Here is a 14,836-nt window from a genome sequence, read left to right as displayed (position 1 = left end):
AAAGGGAAGTAGTAGAAACTATAGTTCACTAAAAAACAAAGAGAAGTGATAGAAACTATAGTTTACTAAAAAAAACAAGGAAAGTGGAGATTGATGAGTTTTATCTTCTTCATTCATCTAGGGTTTGATAAAAAAAACAAAAAGAAGTAGTAGAAACTATAGTTTACTTTTAGTAGCAGTACAAGAATAATAATAAGACTAGGAAGAAGAAGAAGAAGAAGAAGATGATGAAGGAGAAGACAACTTAGGTTTTCAGTTTTGAACTATTATTTTGGTAATGGTCCACAAATTAGTAATTGTTAGTTTTTAAGACTTTATAGAGTTGTCTCCTTATTAAATCAAAGTCAACTAAGTCCAGCATAATTCACTGACACCGGACCTGAAAATAATTGTCCATATAAAAAACAGTTGTCCACGTATTGCCCACCTTTTTAATCGGACAGAGCTTGAGCATGGGTAAGTCATGTTTGAGTGGGGCAAAAATTACAAAATGAATGGGATTTACATCTTCTACGAGCACTTAAAGAAGGAATGAGAGAGTAACCAACCCTAAAGAAGACAAAGTCATTTCTCCTGATGAGCAAACCTAGGAGTCATAAAACAATTCCATACTCAAAATTGCATCCTCCTACTTACTCGCATTCTGCCATCTGTTTCTTTGCATGCCATCCAAATCTTCTTTCATCACATCTGTCTATTATTCCCCTCCTCCATAAATCCATCAACTCAACTTATAATCCCCCACCCTCTCTGTCTCTCTCCCTCTCTACAAAATCAATACAAGAAAATTTACATACCCACATCAAAGAACCAGACATTAAAAATGCCAGATCGTCAAAACCAAAGAGCTTCAGCAACAAGACCTGCCGGTGGTGCAACCGCCGGCGGTGGTGGTACAACGCCAGGTACTGGTGGTGGTGGTGGACGACCCACATTTCTTAAAAAAATCCAAGATCATGCACCATTAAATTCAACCCAGCTTGTTGGGTTACTAACCCTAGTAGTTTCAGGTGGGATCTTACTAATCCTAACTGGATTAACACTAACAGCAACAATTATGGGATTAATCTTCTTCACTCCATTGATTATCCTATCAAGTCCAATATGGATCCCAGCGGGTACGGTTTTATTCGTAGCGATTGCCGGGTTCTTATCGGTATGCGGGTTTGGTGTATCCGTTTTAGCAGGGGTAGCATGGATGTATAAGTACTTTAATGGGCGACACCCACCGGGTTCGGATCGGGTTGATTATGCTCGGAGCAGGATTGCTGATACAGCAAGTCATGTGAAGGATTATGCAATAGAGTATAGTGGGTATTTGCAAAGTAAGGTTAAAGATGCTGCCCCGGGTGCTTAATTAGTTTAGTTAATTCATAATTAAGAGCTTAATGATGATGATGATGTTAATCTTGTCTTCTTTTTTTGCAGTTAAACTATATCATGTTTTTGGTTTTTGTTGACATGTTTGAATTTAAGATGAAATTTTATAATTAATTAAGGGTTTTTTCTAATCAGGTAGAATTAGTCCCCATTAACATAAGCGGCCTTTCAAATTTGATCAAGTCTAATAGGTATTGGGTGGTAATGAAAATGACAATGAGATTGTGAGAGATCGTTTTATTGGGTGGATTTGGTCATGAACGGATTTGAAATTAAGCAATTCGAATGGTTTAATATGAAGATTAGTGAATAGAATCTTGCTTTAATGAGATATGAAAAAAAATTTACAATTCATGAAGAGTACTATATGACTCCTCAAATAATCTAATATCAGTTGAAATTTGGGGGGGCAAATTAACCTTATTTGTGGTAGAAAATGTATGTCATACTTATGGGGATGGAATCTTATCCTAGGTATATGTCTCGACAGGATTTAGAGAAATTCAGATCCGAGCAGAGTAAGAACGGAATAAGGTCTAGCAGATTAAGACCAGAATAAGTTCAAAGACAGATTAAGACCAGAATAAGTTCAAAGACTGCCGTTTGTTATGTGAAAGTAGGTTTGTTCTCAAAATTTAGCCTCTTTGAGGAAAGACAACTTAAATTTTGTTTCCATATTGGATGACCATGGTTGTTTTGAACTTAACCTAGGTACAAAAAATGAGCAAGATATTCACTCAAATCCTACTACCCACAATTACTACAAAAGTTGAGCAAAATTACTTCTAAGTAGTCCACGGGGGGCAGAAGATGATGACCTAAAACTCATTATCTCATTACTCGAACCATTTATTTTTCGTATATGCCATGTTTGGCTACAAAGCTAATCTGTCCCAAAACAGAACAGGCTCTCGTAATAAAGTACTAGTTTGGCGTTGGACAATCTTATTCTAGTGCCTAAAACTATAAGAAGTTCAAAACATTAATAGAAGTTCCAAATATGGTGGATTCAATTTTGAAATATTCACAAAAATTTGGACTTACAACATTTCACCCAAAAAGTAGAAGAATAAAAATTGCACCCTAAAAATTTCATCTTATTTTACAACGGGAAACGAAAAGCTGGTTACTAGAGGACTAGCTCGAGGAGACCTTGGTGGTATCTCGGAAAGTTGTTTGCCGTCCATATCATAGTATATTACGCCTGAAAAGTCCGGTGGTTGACATTTTTCTCCCATAATTATGCCCTTTTGCCACAATCCTCCTCCATCCTTTTCGACTATTTCATAGATATCATCACCTGTTTTTTTCTTATAAATAAATGGAATTGCCTTATTACTTATAGTCGCGAGAAACTGCTTAGGATTCATTGTTGATGATCTTGGTGTAACTTTTGAATGATTTATTTCGTTGTTTGAAACTTGTCTCCTTATAGTATGTTTGGCACAAAGAGCTACAAGTGCCGTTATTGATACAAATAAGCCAATTGCCAAAGGGACGGATTGATAAAGGTTACCAGCGGCAGAACCAATCCCACCACCATGGATTCCGATCGAAGTGGCTATTAGGAGGCGGACCATGGTTTTTTAACCTTAGCTTCTTCTTCTTCAAAGAATGGAAATTCAATGAAAAAGAGCTCTTTGAAATTTGCTCAAGAGATTGGATGTATATATAGGATAGGACTTGGGAGTGGGTAGGTTTAAGTTAAAACTACATATGACAAGTCAAATGAATAGATAGTCAAACAAATCATAAGTCACATTGAAAGTGACATAGAAGCTAATACTAGCAGATTTGGTCAATTCCCTGTTCATTTTTGTTCACATTCTTTGACCAATTTTTATACTCCTCACACACAAACCTTAGGAACTTAATGAGACAGCCTTCTTGTAGCTAGCATAAGTGCGTAACTTTGTTTTCTTTTAGAAGGTTAACCTATATATTTGAATCGGACACAGTATTAATGTTTACATCATCTTGATCACATACTTACAGGAACAAACATTTTACTCAATTCATATTGAATATTAATGGAGATGTATTAATGTTCTAGAATCACTTCTAGATTGATTCTTCCCAACAACAAAAAAATAAAAAAATTTCTAGATTGATTCGAGAAAATTGGATGTGGTCAACTCAGTTTGGATGGGGAGATAATGTCAATGTTATTAATTTGTTTAAAGGTTTGACTGAGTTTCAATTTCTCTAATAGTTTGACAATCACCTGCATTTTCTCCAAGTTGGCGGATTATTTTTCTTTATTTCCTTTGCGTCTTTTACACTTCTATCAACTGAATTTTACATGATTTTTCATCGGAAATTTCTGTTGTTCCCCAAGACTAGGTTGACTTGGGTTGAAATCCCGACCTAGCGGACCACGTTATCCCACTATTGGCCCATTTGGGTTTGTTTGGGCAAGCAAATTTTAAAAATTATCTTTAGGTTATTTGAAAATAAAAGACAAGAGGTAGAAACACATGACAATCTCCAAAGACTATGAATTCAAACATATGTAACTATATTATATATCTTCTAGTGAATATTCAACTATGGATATCCCGATGAACTGCCCCTCGATATGTTAAAACACACGAGACACACAGCCTTGGAGTAGACAACAAATTAAGACTCGTCTCAATCGTCCAGTGATAGTGTCCTAGTGTGTTATGATCTCAGACATATATCTGTCCAAATCATAAGTATAGGTAAAAGCATATTACGCCTCTATTACGCATCTCATATATAAATACATATGATCTTCTATTTGTGAACAGGTCTCGCAAGCACTGAGTACACCGAAAATTGAAAAGTTCTCCAGCGAGTCTGGCTTGTTAGAAATGGCTATGAAGAGCGGAATTGATGAAATTATAGACGAGACTTTAGGTCATTTTCCTTATCCGAAATCTATTATATGCTAAAGAAGAAAAGTGTGGCACACAAATTGTGATTGAAGAAAGAAATGAGAAGTACCAAACAAACCTAGGAAGTTTGATTCCTACCGAAGTCTAATTTTCATCAAGATCTTATTTTGGGATTCCTACATCCAAACACGGCCATCATGTCTTCTCTAATAGAGAAGTGAAGCCAAGGTAACCAATAGCCCACTATATACTTAGATGATATTATTGGGCTCGAAATAGTGGAGTTATAGAGGCCCCTCTCCCATTTTTTTTTTTGCTAAAGGAGTGCCTCTTGGCGAGGGGCGGAAGCCCGCCCAATGGCCAATACACCAGGATCCATAGGCTAATGCAGTAGCTCAAAGTTCGAAGCGTGCAGCACCTGTACCGCCAGTTACATTTTCATGGGCGGGGGCTTGGGTACCTTTCCGAATTGAGAAATTTTAAATGCTCTCGCCATTTTTGTTATACACACTCACATGTGAGGTAATCTTTGTTGGAGTCAATGGAGATGTGAGTGTGGCAGGTAGAAATGGTAAGTGTATTTAACATTTCTCTTCTGAATTTGCTTAACAAAACCCTATGTCAAGCAATACGCCCACGGAGGAGGCCGGGTTATTGAGTCTAATTCTAAAGTTAACATCTCAAGTCCTACCGGTCTACAAAAATGAACCATGTTTTCGAGCTTCAGTAGGAACTTCTCTAAGAAAAATCAAAATAGGAGCGTCTGAGCATGAACTTTCAAATCCTCTCCTCTCTAATCATCATGCACAAAACCTTCTGATTTTTTTTTTTCGGAATTGTCCTCCATTGTGTGTCGATCCAAGGACATGAAGTACCAAAGTCAAATGCCATGATGAAAATACAAGGAAAAGGTGTAAAAAGAGTGTAAACTACTGTTTGAAGGAAAGACGTCATGATAGAGTGGATGTGACATCATCATGAAACCAACACTTAAATAGGTGTGTCTTTATGTGTTAGTGGCACCATCATCAAATCTTTGAATAACAATAAACAAATGTTAGTAGACAAAAAAGGAGATTGAACATAAAAAAGATTAGAAAAGTTAGAGAGAGAGAGAGAGAGAGATGAGGAGAAAGAGAGAGGGGGGAATGTGGTGGTGGTGGGGGGACCATGGCATCCAATCCATGCGTGTGTGTGACCACTCTCTACATACAAACATTCTTCCAAAACTCTAGTATTCTAAGATTTCCATGCCCTACTACATAATTGATGTAAGACCACTAGAGTGCCACCATGGCCATCACAACTAACACATGGATTCCTCATGTGTCAAATCCCATGCCACATTAACATCCACAATATTAAAATAACATTTGCAGAACTATTATAAGAAAAAACATTTGTATAGAAAGCCGAGAATACTCCTTCTACAAGTAAAAATCTTGGATTCACTTGTATAAATGAAATAAATGTAGATTAGATGAGCTTCAAGCCTCATAAATTTTAAGAATTGATATACAGCTTTTTAAGAGTTTTAGATGTCTTCAAATCAGATTGTTATACTGTTTATTCAATTCGTATATCTCGATATATATATATATATATATAGATTTGTCTCGTCTCTTTACTATTTGTCAATTATATGACTCTTGTCGACTAACAAAAAGAAATTATTTCTTTCGCAATATGGTGGACAATGCATGAAAAATACATCTAGCGGTCATCATAGACATTGATTGCTCTTTCAAACAATTAACTGTGGAGCTAAAGTCTTTCATCTATTTTTGGGCTATCTTCACATAGTTTTTTTAGCATACATGTGTTTCCCTTTTATTGTTTTCTTAGGAGTCTTTAGTGAATAACATGCAAGTAATTTTAGTGCACTTTTTAGCATGATTCATAATATAATATAGTATTTTTTTTTTAAATAACAATAAGTATGAATTATCACTGAATTTTCAGTCTGTGAAACTCTTTTAGAAGCTCACCCCAACTAAACTTGTACCAAAATGATGCATTTAAGAGAATTAGTAAGGTGTAGTCGTTAAAATGTTAAGACTCTTTGGAAACTAATTCGTATAGATAAGATTCTTGAAAGCTTATATACTTTGTAAATTTTTTGAAGGACTTGGACAAGGACTCGTTGCAAATTATTGTGTGTGTATATATATACACGTTGTGGGAAAGAAAATACCACAATTCAAGGTTGGCTAGCTATTCCATAAACATTCTTCCAGATCTCCCCATCATGGAGATAATTCTTGATGTCTCGAACAGCTGGATAATATTCAATCTACCGGGTAAGTGGAGAGCCGAACAGTAAATAGTGGCACATGGAAGTACATTCGAGAGGAGACGTAAGACTTAGCACATAAGTTAAACTAATCCTCCATTTTCTTTTAGAGAAGGTAAAATAGATTTATTGATGAGAAGATCAAACACACAACCGTAGTAGAAACCTAGATGGTTAACCAACCAAGACACCAAAATAAGAGCGAACTAAGGGAAATTACATTAGGCCTATAGTCTGGTCAAGACATCCCAATTCTTACCATAAAGGCTAAAAGGAGTTGAACTAATCTATTCTTGATTATAAGCCTAATAATGTATCAAGCTTTTCACTTGTGTGTTAACGATATAATATTTTCATAATCCCTAGTTAAATATATATATATATATATATATATATATTTTGCTTTAAAACCATTTGTTTGATTTCTTAATCCCTGTCACAAATTGAAATCAAGAGACAGTTAGGGGACAGTAATGTAAGGCGCATAAAGTATGGAGTATGTGCTATTAGCACTAAATTCTGAATCTCTCATACAATATAATGATGTTGACTGACAAAATGAATGGGGCAAATTTTCTACATAACTTGGGTAAAATATAATGATGTTGAGAAGGCAAAAAGGATTTTGAACAAAAAAAGAGAGCCTTGGTAAATTGAACCTTCCACTAACCAAGTTTATTATAACAACCCTGGTAGTATGTTCGACCACAACCAAGGATCAGTCGGAAGAGTTATCGGACATAATTTTTTTTTATTTTTTTTTTAGTATTATAGGAACATGTATATTAACAGGTTTCATTATTCGTAACATGAAAAATTGGTAGATTCGTAAGTTGATAAATTTTGCAATAACAAAAAAAAAAAGTTGACAAATTCGTGAGATTATAGGTACACGCAGTCCATGATATTTGTTAAACAAGTAAATTAGCCTAAAACTAATGTCAAATTCCCTTGTTAGAATTAAGATTGGCTTGTGGGGTTAACCTATTGAAAAGTAAAACTGCACACAAGCATCTATGCTCATCAGCTCATGGTTGGGTATTAATGCAATCACACCTTTTCTGTTATGTTATAATTTGGTTGCCTACCAATATGTAGTTAGTGACCTATGGAGGTAAGTAAAACATTGGCTAAACCTAGCTTAATTTGGTTCCATATTTCAAAATATACTTTGACCCAGGCTATTATCTTTCTTATAGACTGATAAGTTTAGAGCTATGTTTGATGGTAGAGGTCCCCTTGTCATTATGGGCCTATCGTATACTACTAGATTGGTACATATATGGTCTGTGTCCATATGTGTTTTTTTTATCTTTGGAAGTTTCTATTCTAAAACATACAAAAAGATAGGATGAGCCAAAAGAAAATGTGTCATCATATTCGCGAACTAAGTTACAATAGTTGAGACATCTACCGTCTACGCCTTATAAACAAATGTTGTTGTATCTTTTAAAATACAAGAATTAGTAGACGAGTATTGATGTGGTAGTGTACTCGCCAAAATTTGTCTTATGTAATTTATTGATTTATATGTTTAGATGAAGTAATTCCGATTGATGATTATTATGGCTTGTTATCATGCCTCTTTAATAAATGTTTGACATGTATCTTCTTACATGAATTTGGGGTTCGACCCAATTTCTGGTTTGAAATATCCATGATGTGTTTTGTAGAGATTTATAAATTTTGTATGTTATCTTATGGTGTGTTTGGATGGTGGAATCATGAATCCGCGGATTCATGATTCCACGGATTCATGAATCCAAGTAATATTTTTTGGCTTGTTTGGCAACTAAGAATCCTATGATTTATTATTATTTGAGTATTTTTAAACGTCTTTAGAAAAAAATATGATTTTTCAAGAAAACAATAATCTTAAAAATAATGATTTTGTAGAAGGAAATATTTTTTTGTTGATTTTAAGTTTGAAATATAAGTTTATTAATCTAAAATCCTAACAAATCCTAGGGGGTAGGGTGGGATTTTGGTCCAATACAAATTTTGGAATTAGGAATCCTAAGGATTCAAGAGTCCTAGGATTCTTGGTAGCCAAACAGACCAATGATTCATGATTCCTACCAAATTCCACTTTTGATAGGAATCCTACTCAGGAATCCTCCAACCAAACACACCATTAGTGGATTCAGGTCATTTGATGTAATGAGACTACGAGAGTTATATAACTTATACATCATGTGAAATACTGTAATGATTTAGAGAAACAATAGTGATACGAGTGTATCATCGTGTACATCTTTGTGTGATGTCTTGAATAGGACAAGAGGCAATTTTGTCTTTTCACACCCTTTCAACTAGTGTGAAAAGATGAAATTACCTCTGGTTAACAAGAATGAATCTTTAGAAAGCGATAAAGAAAATTAGAAAAGAACTTAGGGGGTTTTTGTGAGTTTCCACTCTCTGGTAATTTTCTTGTCAGATAGATAGAATCGAAACAAACTAAGCTGGTGAAGCAAGCTGGAGACACTAATGACTTGACAAGCAAAGAAATTATTAGTAATGCCTGTAAGTTTAACACTTTATCACAATTGGATCAACATATGACAATCTCAACAATCAGACATGTTCCATGTCGCTTGCAAAAGAACAAGTGTGAACAGACGTGTCAGAATAGTCTTACGTGAACAAATGATGCTTTAGCGACCAATAATAGAATATTTAAGTTCTCTCTATTAGTTACCTATTAGCTAGATATCAACAAACTTCACTAACAAAGATATCAATATGTTACATGGGCAAATGATCCATATATATATATATATATATATATCTTCCTTCTCCACAAGATTATGCAGTTGAGTATATTTATGTTTTGTGAATCTGTTACCTAAAAATCTGTATTAGGTTAAACTGTAAATACATGATCAATAAAACCTAGAGAAACCAAATCTGCATATTTATACTCTCTTTCTCCTGTATAAAGTTGATAAGTATTACCCAATACTAGCTAGTATCTGAACTTTATTTTATATAGTAGTACATGAAAAAAGAAGTAGTAACAAAGAAAGACAAAGAAAAGGAATGAAATTATGTAACTGAAACCAAGGTGGTAGCAGTAAGTAAAGAGTAGAGAGAGAAAGTGAAAGAGGAGTGTGTTCCAAGACACAATGATTACGTCGTGGTTTTGGGGAGAAGCAGAAAGGGTGGCGTGGAAATAGCTGAGGAGGTCTGTTTTTGTCTGTGTTGAAGAACGTGGGGGCTTGACCGAGAGGTCTTCTTCTCTTTCTCTCTCTTTTTCTCTTTCTCTTTCTCTTTCTCTCTTTCTCTCTTTCTCTCTTTCTCTCTTTCTCTCTCTAGAAAGAGAGAAAGAAAGAAAGAAAAGAAAAGAAAACCTTTTTATCATAACAACTCAGTCAGTCTCTCTAGCTTAGTAGTGGTCGTCGGTCGGTCGGTCGACAAAATACAATCCCACACTCTGCGTGTGTTTTAAGTGATGAAGTACTACTACTACTACTCCTAATCTTTCTCTCTCTCTCTCTCTAAACCCCTTCCTTCCCCTACTTTGATCATCATTTTCTCTTTCTCTCACTACTAATAACTCATACTAGCTACTAGCTGTCATTCCTCAGAGAATGCAATCATACTCTTTTTCATCTCATAAGAAAGAAACCCCCACCCCCAAGAAAAAAACATAGGAGAAAAAGAGAAAACTATAATAATAACATTTGTTGAGCTCACACCTTAAACAAACATAATCAACACCAAACACCCATAGAGTGTATATATAGAGAGAGAAAAGTAAGCCGTAAGAAGTAAGGAAAGGTTAGAGTGAGAACTAGTAGTAGTAGTAGCCACTAACTACTACAAACATGAGTCATGAGCATACTTACAACATAATGGACAAAAGAGAAATTTAGAGAGAGAGTGAGAGAAAGAAAAAGAGAAGAAAATCAGATGATCAGTAAAGATCAAGGAAAGAAAACCCAAAAAGGAAACAAAAAGGAAAAAAAGAAAGCTTAAGCAAGTGTTGGTAAAGAATATAAAAGAGTGTCCACAAAAGACTTTTGGAGAGAGCAACCAAGAAAAATTAGTCCAACCCCAACCCCCCCCAAGTCTTCTTCTACTACTAGCTAGCTTTCTTACCATAGGAAAAGGAAGAAAAAAAATAGTATCTATATATTGAGAGAGAGAGAGAGAGAGAGAGAGAGAGAGAGAGAGAGAGAGAGAGAGAGGGTAGTGAGAGAAAAACCACAACCACACATACTACCATCACATCTAGGTCTTCTTCTTCTTCTTCTTTTGTGTGTGGAAGAAAGTAGAATTGTATTTCAATAACTCTAGACCCCATTTTTATTCTATAACCGTAGTACAAAAATTTGCAACTTGTCATCAATTTGGGATTGAAAGAGAAAGATATGTGTGGGAAGAAAGAAGAAGATGATCCTCAAGGGGAGTGTTCTCAAAGTATTCATGATGATCATCAAACTAATATACTACATGGGTACCAAGACCAATTGTTTCTTCAACAACTTCAACATCAACAACAGTTCAATAATGAAATTGATTATGGTGGTGGTGGTGGAGAAAGTGGTGGAGGATTGGTTTTTCCATCTCATCATGACATAGGAGGAACCCCTATTCTACCATGGTCTTTCCCACAAGTTCACTCTTTTAATCCGATTCAGTTTTCGACATTAAACCCCATTCGAGATGATAATAACAACCCATTTAATCATCATCATCATCAACTAGCTCCTCCACCACCACCACCACCACTTCCGGCAGTGTCATCGTATGGGGCGGCCGCTTTGTTCAATAGAAGACCAACAAGCTCATCTCATCATCTTCAGTTTGCTTATGACAATCATCATCAAGGTCAATCATCATCTTCTGATCACCATAATCATCATCATTTAAGAATCATATCAGATCATCAATTAGGACATCATCAACCAAGTTCATCTCATCCATTTAGTAATCTTCAAGCAGAGATGGGTAAAATGACAGCTCAAGAAATAATGGATGCAAAAGCTCTAGCTGCTTCAAAAAGTCATAGTGAAGCTGAGAGAAGACGTAGAGAGAGAATCAATAATCATCTTGCTAAATTACGCAGCTTGTTACCTAGCACCACCAAGGTAAGTTAATATAATTACTACACTAGTAGTATAAACAACTACTAACACTTACTTAGATCATTAAAAACCCTAGAAAAATTCAAATCCCCCCTTTTCATTTTTAATTTTTAGTACTAGTATTAAACACCCATAACCCATTGTCTAATACTAATCAATATTTATTTAGTAGTATTTTTCTAGGGTTTTATTCATAATTGTGCATAGTAGAATTATGGGAAGTTATACTAGCATATTAGTTCTAGTTATAGAATTTAGTTATGGGGAAGAGTAGTAGGCCAAGCAAGTAGTACTATTTGTTTCACTTTCTCTCTCTAAAAGTGAAGGTGGTGGTGTTGTTAAAAGTTGGAAGAGTAGTAGTATATGGTGGTGGTGGTGGTTAAGTGGTGGTTCCAAGAAGAATGAATAGAAAGAGAATAAGTGGGTGGTGGCTAAGTCAGGGTGATGATATGATAAAGAGGAAACATAAGAGCAAGTAAAAAGCTTACAAATAAATTGTTTGCCGGGTGAAATAGTGAAAACTAGTAATAAAGAAAGGGGGATCAAGAATGAGAGACAAAAATACATTCTTGTCAGTTTCTCCCTTTTATTATCTCTATCCATCCCTAATTCCCTAGTATTAGAGAAGAATCTCCTATTCCCCAAACTCTCTAATTAAACCCACTTACTCTTCTTTTTAACCCAAATGACTAGTAGTACTTCACTCTCTCTAGGCATTATTATGTTCATTTTATTAATCTCTAATTTTCCTTTTTTGGGTTACTAAACAAACCAACAAAAGTGGTAGTATGTTCCACTAATATTAGGATAACTATCTGGCAGATACCCTAATGAGATTAAAAAGTGGTAATTTCATTTGCTTATCTATGGGGTTTTTTTCAGCCATTGTCTTACTGTTTGATCTGATTTCAGATCGGTATTTTAAGTGGATGGTGGCACTTCATCAAAAAAAAAAAGTGGATGGTGGCACGATAATAAACAAATATTAGCTCGTGTATATGAGTTTTTATGTCCTATCATCATGTGCTAGGTCATTAGTTCTTTCTGTTTTTAAAAGTTCAAGTTGTATTTTTTCCACTTGTTAACAAGTTTAACAAGTGTTCTTAACAAAAAAAAAAAACAAGTTTAACAAGTGAATGTGAACTCCCCTCGTCTGATTGTACAGAATTCCAATAATTTTCGTTAAACAAAAGTAAGATATTGTCTCATAATATGACCTTAAGGTATATGGTTGGACAAGTAAAAAAAAGGTATATGGTTGGACAAGTAAAGAAAAGGTATATGATTGGGGAACTCTTATATATATATATATATATATATATATATATATATATATATATATGTTTAGTCCAAATAATCCCAAATTTGAGAATTATCTATGCATCTACAGTTGAGGTAAAACTTGTGAAATTAGGTTAATGATGTACTTCAATATTTTGATATTTGTTTGTGTTTTTTGTGTAGACGGACAAAGCTTCATTACTAGCAGAAGTAATTCAACATGTGAAAGAACTAAAAAGACAGACATCACAAATAGCAGAAGCAAGTCCAGTACCAACCGAAATCGACGAATTAACAGTTGATGCATCGGATGAAGATGGAAAGTTCATAATTAAAGCTTCATTATGTTGTGAAGATAGATCTGATCTTTTACCAGATCTAATCAAAACCCTTAAAGCTCTTCGTTTACGAACACTAAAAGCTGAAATCACAACACTCGGTGGGCGTGTTAAGAATGTCTTATTCATTACTGGTGACAACGACGAAAATGATATTCAAGAATCAAACAATATTAGTAGTAGTAGTGCTAGTGATCAACAACAACAACAGTACTCACTTAATTCAATTCAAGAAGCTTTAAAAGCTGTCATGGAAAGAACAACAGGTGATGAATCTTCTTCTGGGAGTATTAAGAGACAAAGAACTACTACTTCTAGTACTACTATTAATACTACTAATATGAATATTATTGAACATAGATCTCTTTGATTATATAACAAATTAGCAAACCTATATTGAGAAAGAGAGAAAGAGATTGAATTGGTTGGTGGGGTGATCTTATCAAATTTGTTTGTTTTTGGGTTTGGGTTTGGGTTTTTGTTTTTGTTTTTGTTTACTAAGAAAACACATAAGATCTTTTTCGTGGGGAGAGAAACCTAAGATATAAACCTAAATAGGAAAAAGGAGTGGGATGATATATATTATGGTTGTTGCTTTTGGATTCAGTTTACTACCAAGAACATGCATGAAGTTAGGGTTAGGGTTTTGGTTTGTTTTGTAGTGTGATGACGAAATATGGTGGTGTTGGTTATGAAACATTGTCAGTCCTTTGGTGATGTAAGACAAAAGATCATGCTGCAAGTCCTCACAAGAATGTCTAGTGATGATGATGAGCAAATTGATGACCATGTAGATATTTTGAGCTTATTTTTTTGAGTTTTGTAGTTTTGAGAGTGTGTATGTGCATGATCAAGGTATACTTGGTATACTTGGTTATTGGAATAGAATATCTTCTATCTTATGAATACTTCCTTTTTAAACTCTATTGTAATAGTCCCACATGGCATGGTGAAGCTGTCTTGAGGCTCTATTATATGTTTGTGCTCAAACTTACCAAGTCCGAATGTGGGATTTTTGGATGAGTTCGTGGAGTCTCCAGATGTTACAAGGATTATATGAATGTTTAATCTTTTGACGAGGTTGTAGATTGTATTGTTTATTCAACTTTTATGCACTAGGATTCGTAATTTTTTCTTTCGAGTGGAAATATATACATATTACCACCCGACTAAAGTTGATATTACACGAAGATGATCTTAAGCAATATTTTGCCAAAAAAAGAGATTTTCCTAAGTTCTTAAATCCTAACCATGCATCTTTTGTGTTACCCGAAAAAACATTGTCATCTTGAACTTTTTTAGAAAAAATGGATCAGTAAACTAGGGCAGCCGTTAGGAAAGAGCAATGTCGTGGGAAGAGATTCTTTTGTTCTTTGTGGGAGAAGTTATAACGGGAGCCTATACAAGCAACTCCTACTTAGGAGTTCGGGCTCTCAATTTCGAGAGTCTTGAATTTTTTCAGTTCTAATGTCGGACTCCATACATGAGGATCTAAAATCTAAATGAATTTTTTTTTTAAAAAGGATAAACAAAAAAATGAGAAAAAAAATGAAAAAACAAAAAAAATGCAAAACAATAAAGAGATATAAAAAA

At 34.6% G+C, this 14,836-nt stretch overlaps 2 protein-coding genes across 4 annotated transcripts; both read left to right on the top strand.

The window, feature by feature from the left end:
- The first annotated feature begins 629 nt into the window (after window positions 1-629).
- Window positions 630-1,511, top strand: LOC147552944 (Oleosin family protein). Its single transcript, XM_086672506.1, has one exon. The coding sequence runs from the start codon at window positions 824-826 to the stop codon at window positions 1,355-1,357; it is 534 nt and encodes a 177-aa protein (XP_086528632.1). The 5' UTR covers window positions 630-823; the 3' UTR covers window positions 1,358-1,511.
- An 8,618-nt stretch (window positions 1,512-10,129) lies between these two features.
- Window positions 10,130-14,164, top strand: LOC147552943 (transcription factor bHLH30-like). 3 transcript variants are annotated; one of them, XM_086671383.1, is made up of 3 exons: window positions 10,186-11,028; window positions 11,257-11,627; window positions 13,089-14,164. In XM_086671383.1, the coding sequence occupies exons 1-3, from the start codon at window positions 10,908-10,910 to the stop codon at window positions 13,611-13,613; spliced, it is 1,017 nt and encodes a 338-aa protein (XP_086527509.1). In that variant the 5' UTR covers window positions 10,186-10,907; the 3' UTR covers window positions 13,614-14,164. The 3 variants fall into 3 exon arrangements, with proteins under 3 accessions (XP_086527507.1, XP_086527509.1, XP_086527508.1); XM_086671382.1 differs by having other exon boundaries at window positions 10,557-11,028; window positions 11,254-11,627; XM_086671381.1 differs by having other exon boundaries at window positions 10,130-11,627.
- The last annotated feature ends 672 nt before the right edge of the window (window positions 14,165-14,836 follow it).

Source organism: Eschscholzia californica, unplaced genomic scaffold (assembly GCF_041429995.1).
Source record: "Eschscholzia californica isolate CP2 unplaced genomic scaffold, dmEscCali1.0.p SCAF_3, whole genome shotgun sequence".
NCBI lineage: Eukaryota > Viridiplantae > Streptophyta > Magnoliopsida > Ranunculales > Papaveraceae > Eschscholzia > Eschscholzia californica.
Note: the sequence above shows the minus strand (reverse complement) of the source record. Positions and strands in the feature narration are given on the sequence as shown.

Bases quoted from the DNA above. Each gene is read 5' to 3' on its own strand.
- LOC147552944 (XM_086672506.1), top strand. From the start codon at position 824: ATGCCAGATCGTCAAAACCAAAGAGCTTCAGCAACAAGACCTGCCGGT.
- LOC147552943 (XM_086671381.1), top strand. From the start codon at position 10,908: ATGTGTGGGAAGAAAGAAGAAGATGATCCTCAAGGGGAGTGTTCTCAA. The intron at 11,628-13,088 runs GTAAGTTAATAT...TTTTTTGTGTAG, and splicing joins TGTTACCTAGCACCACCAAG to ACGGACAAAGCTTCATTACT.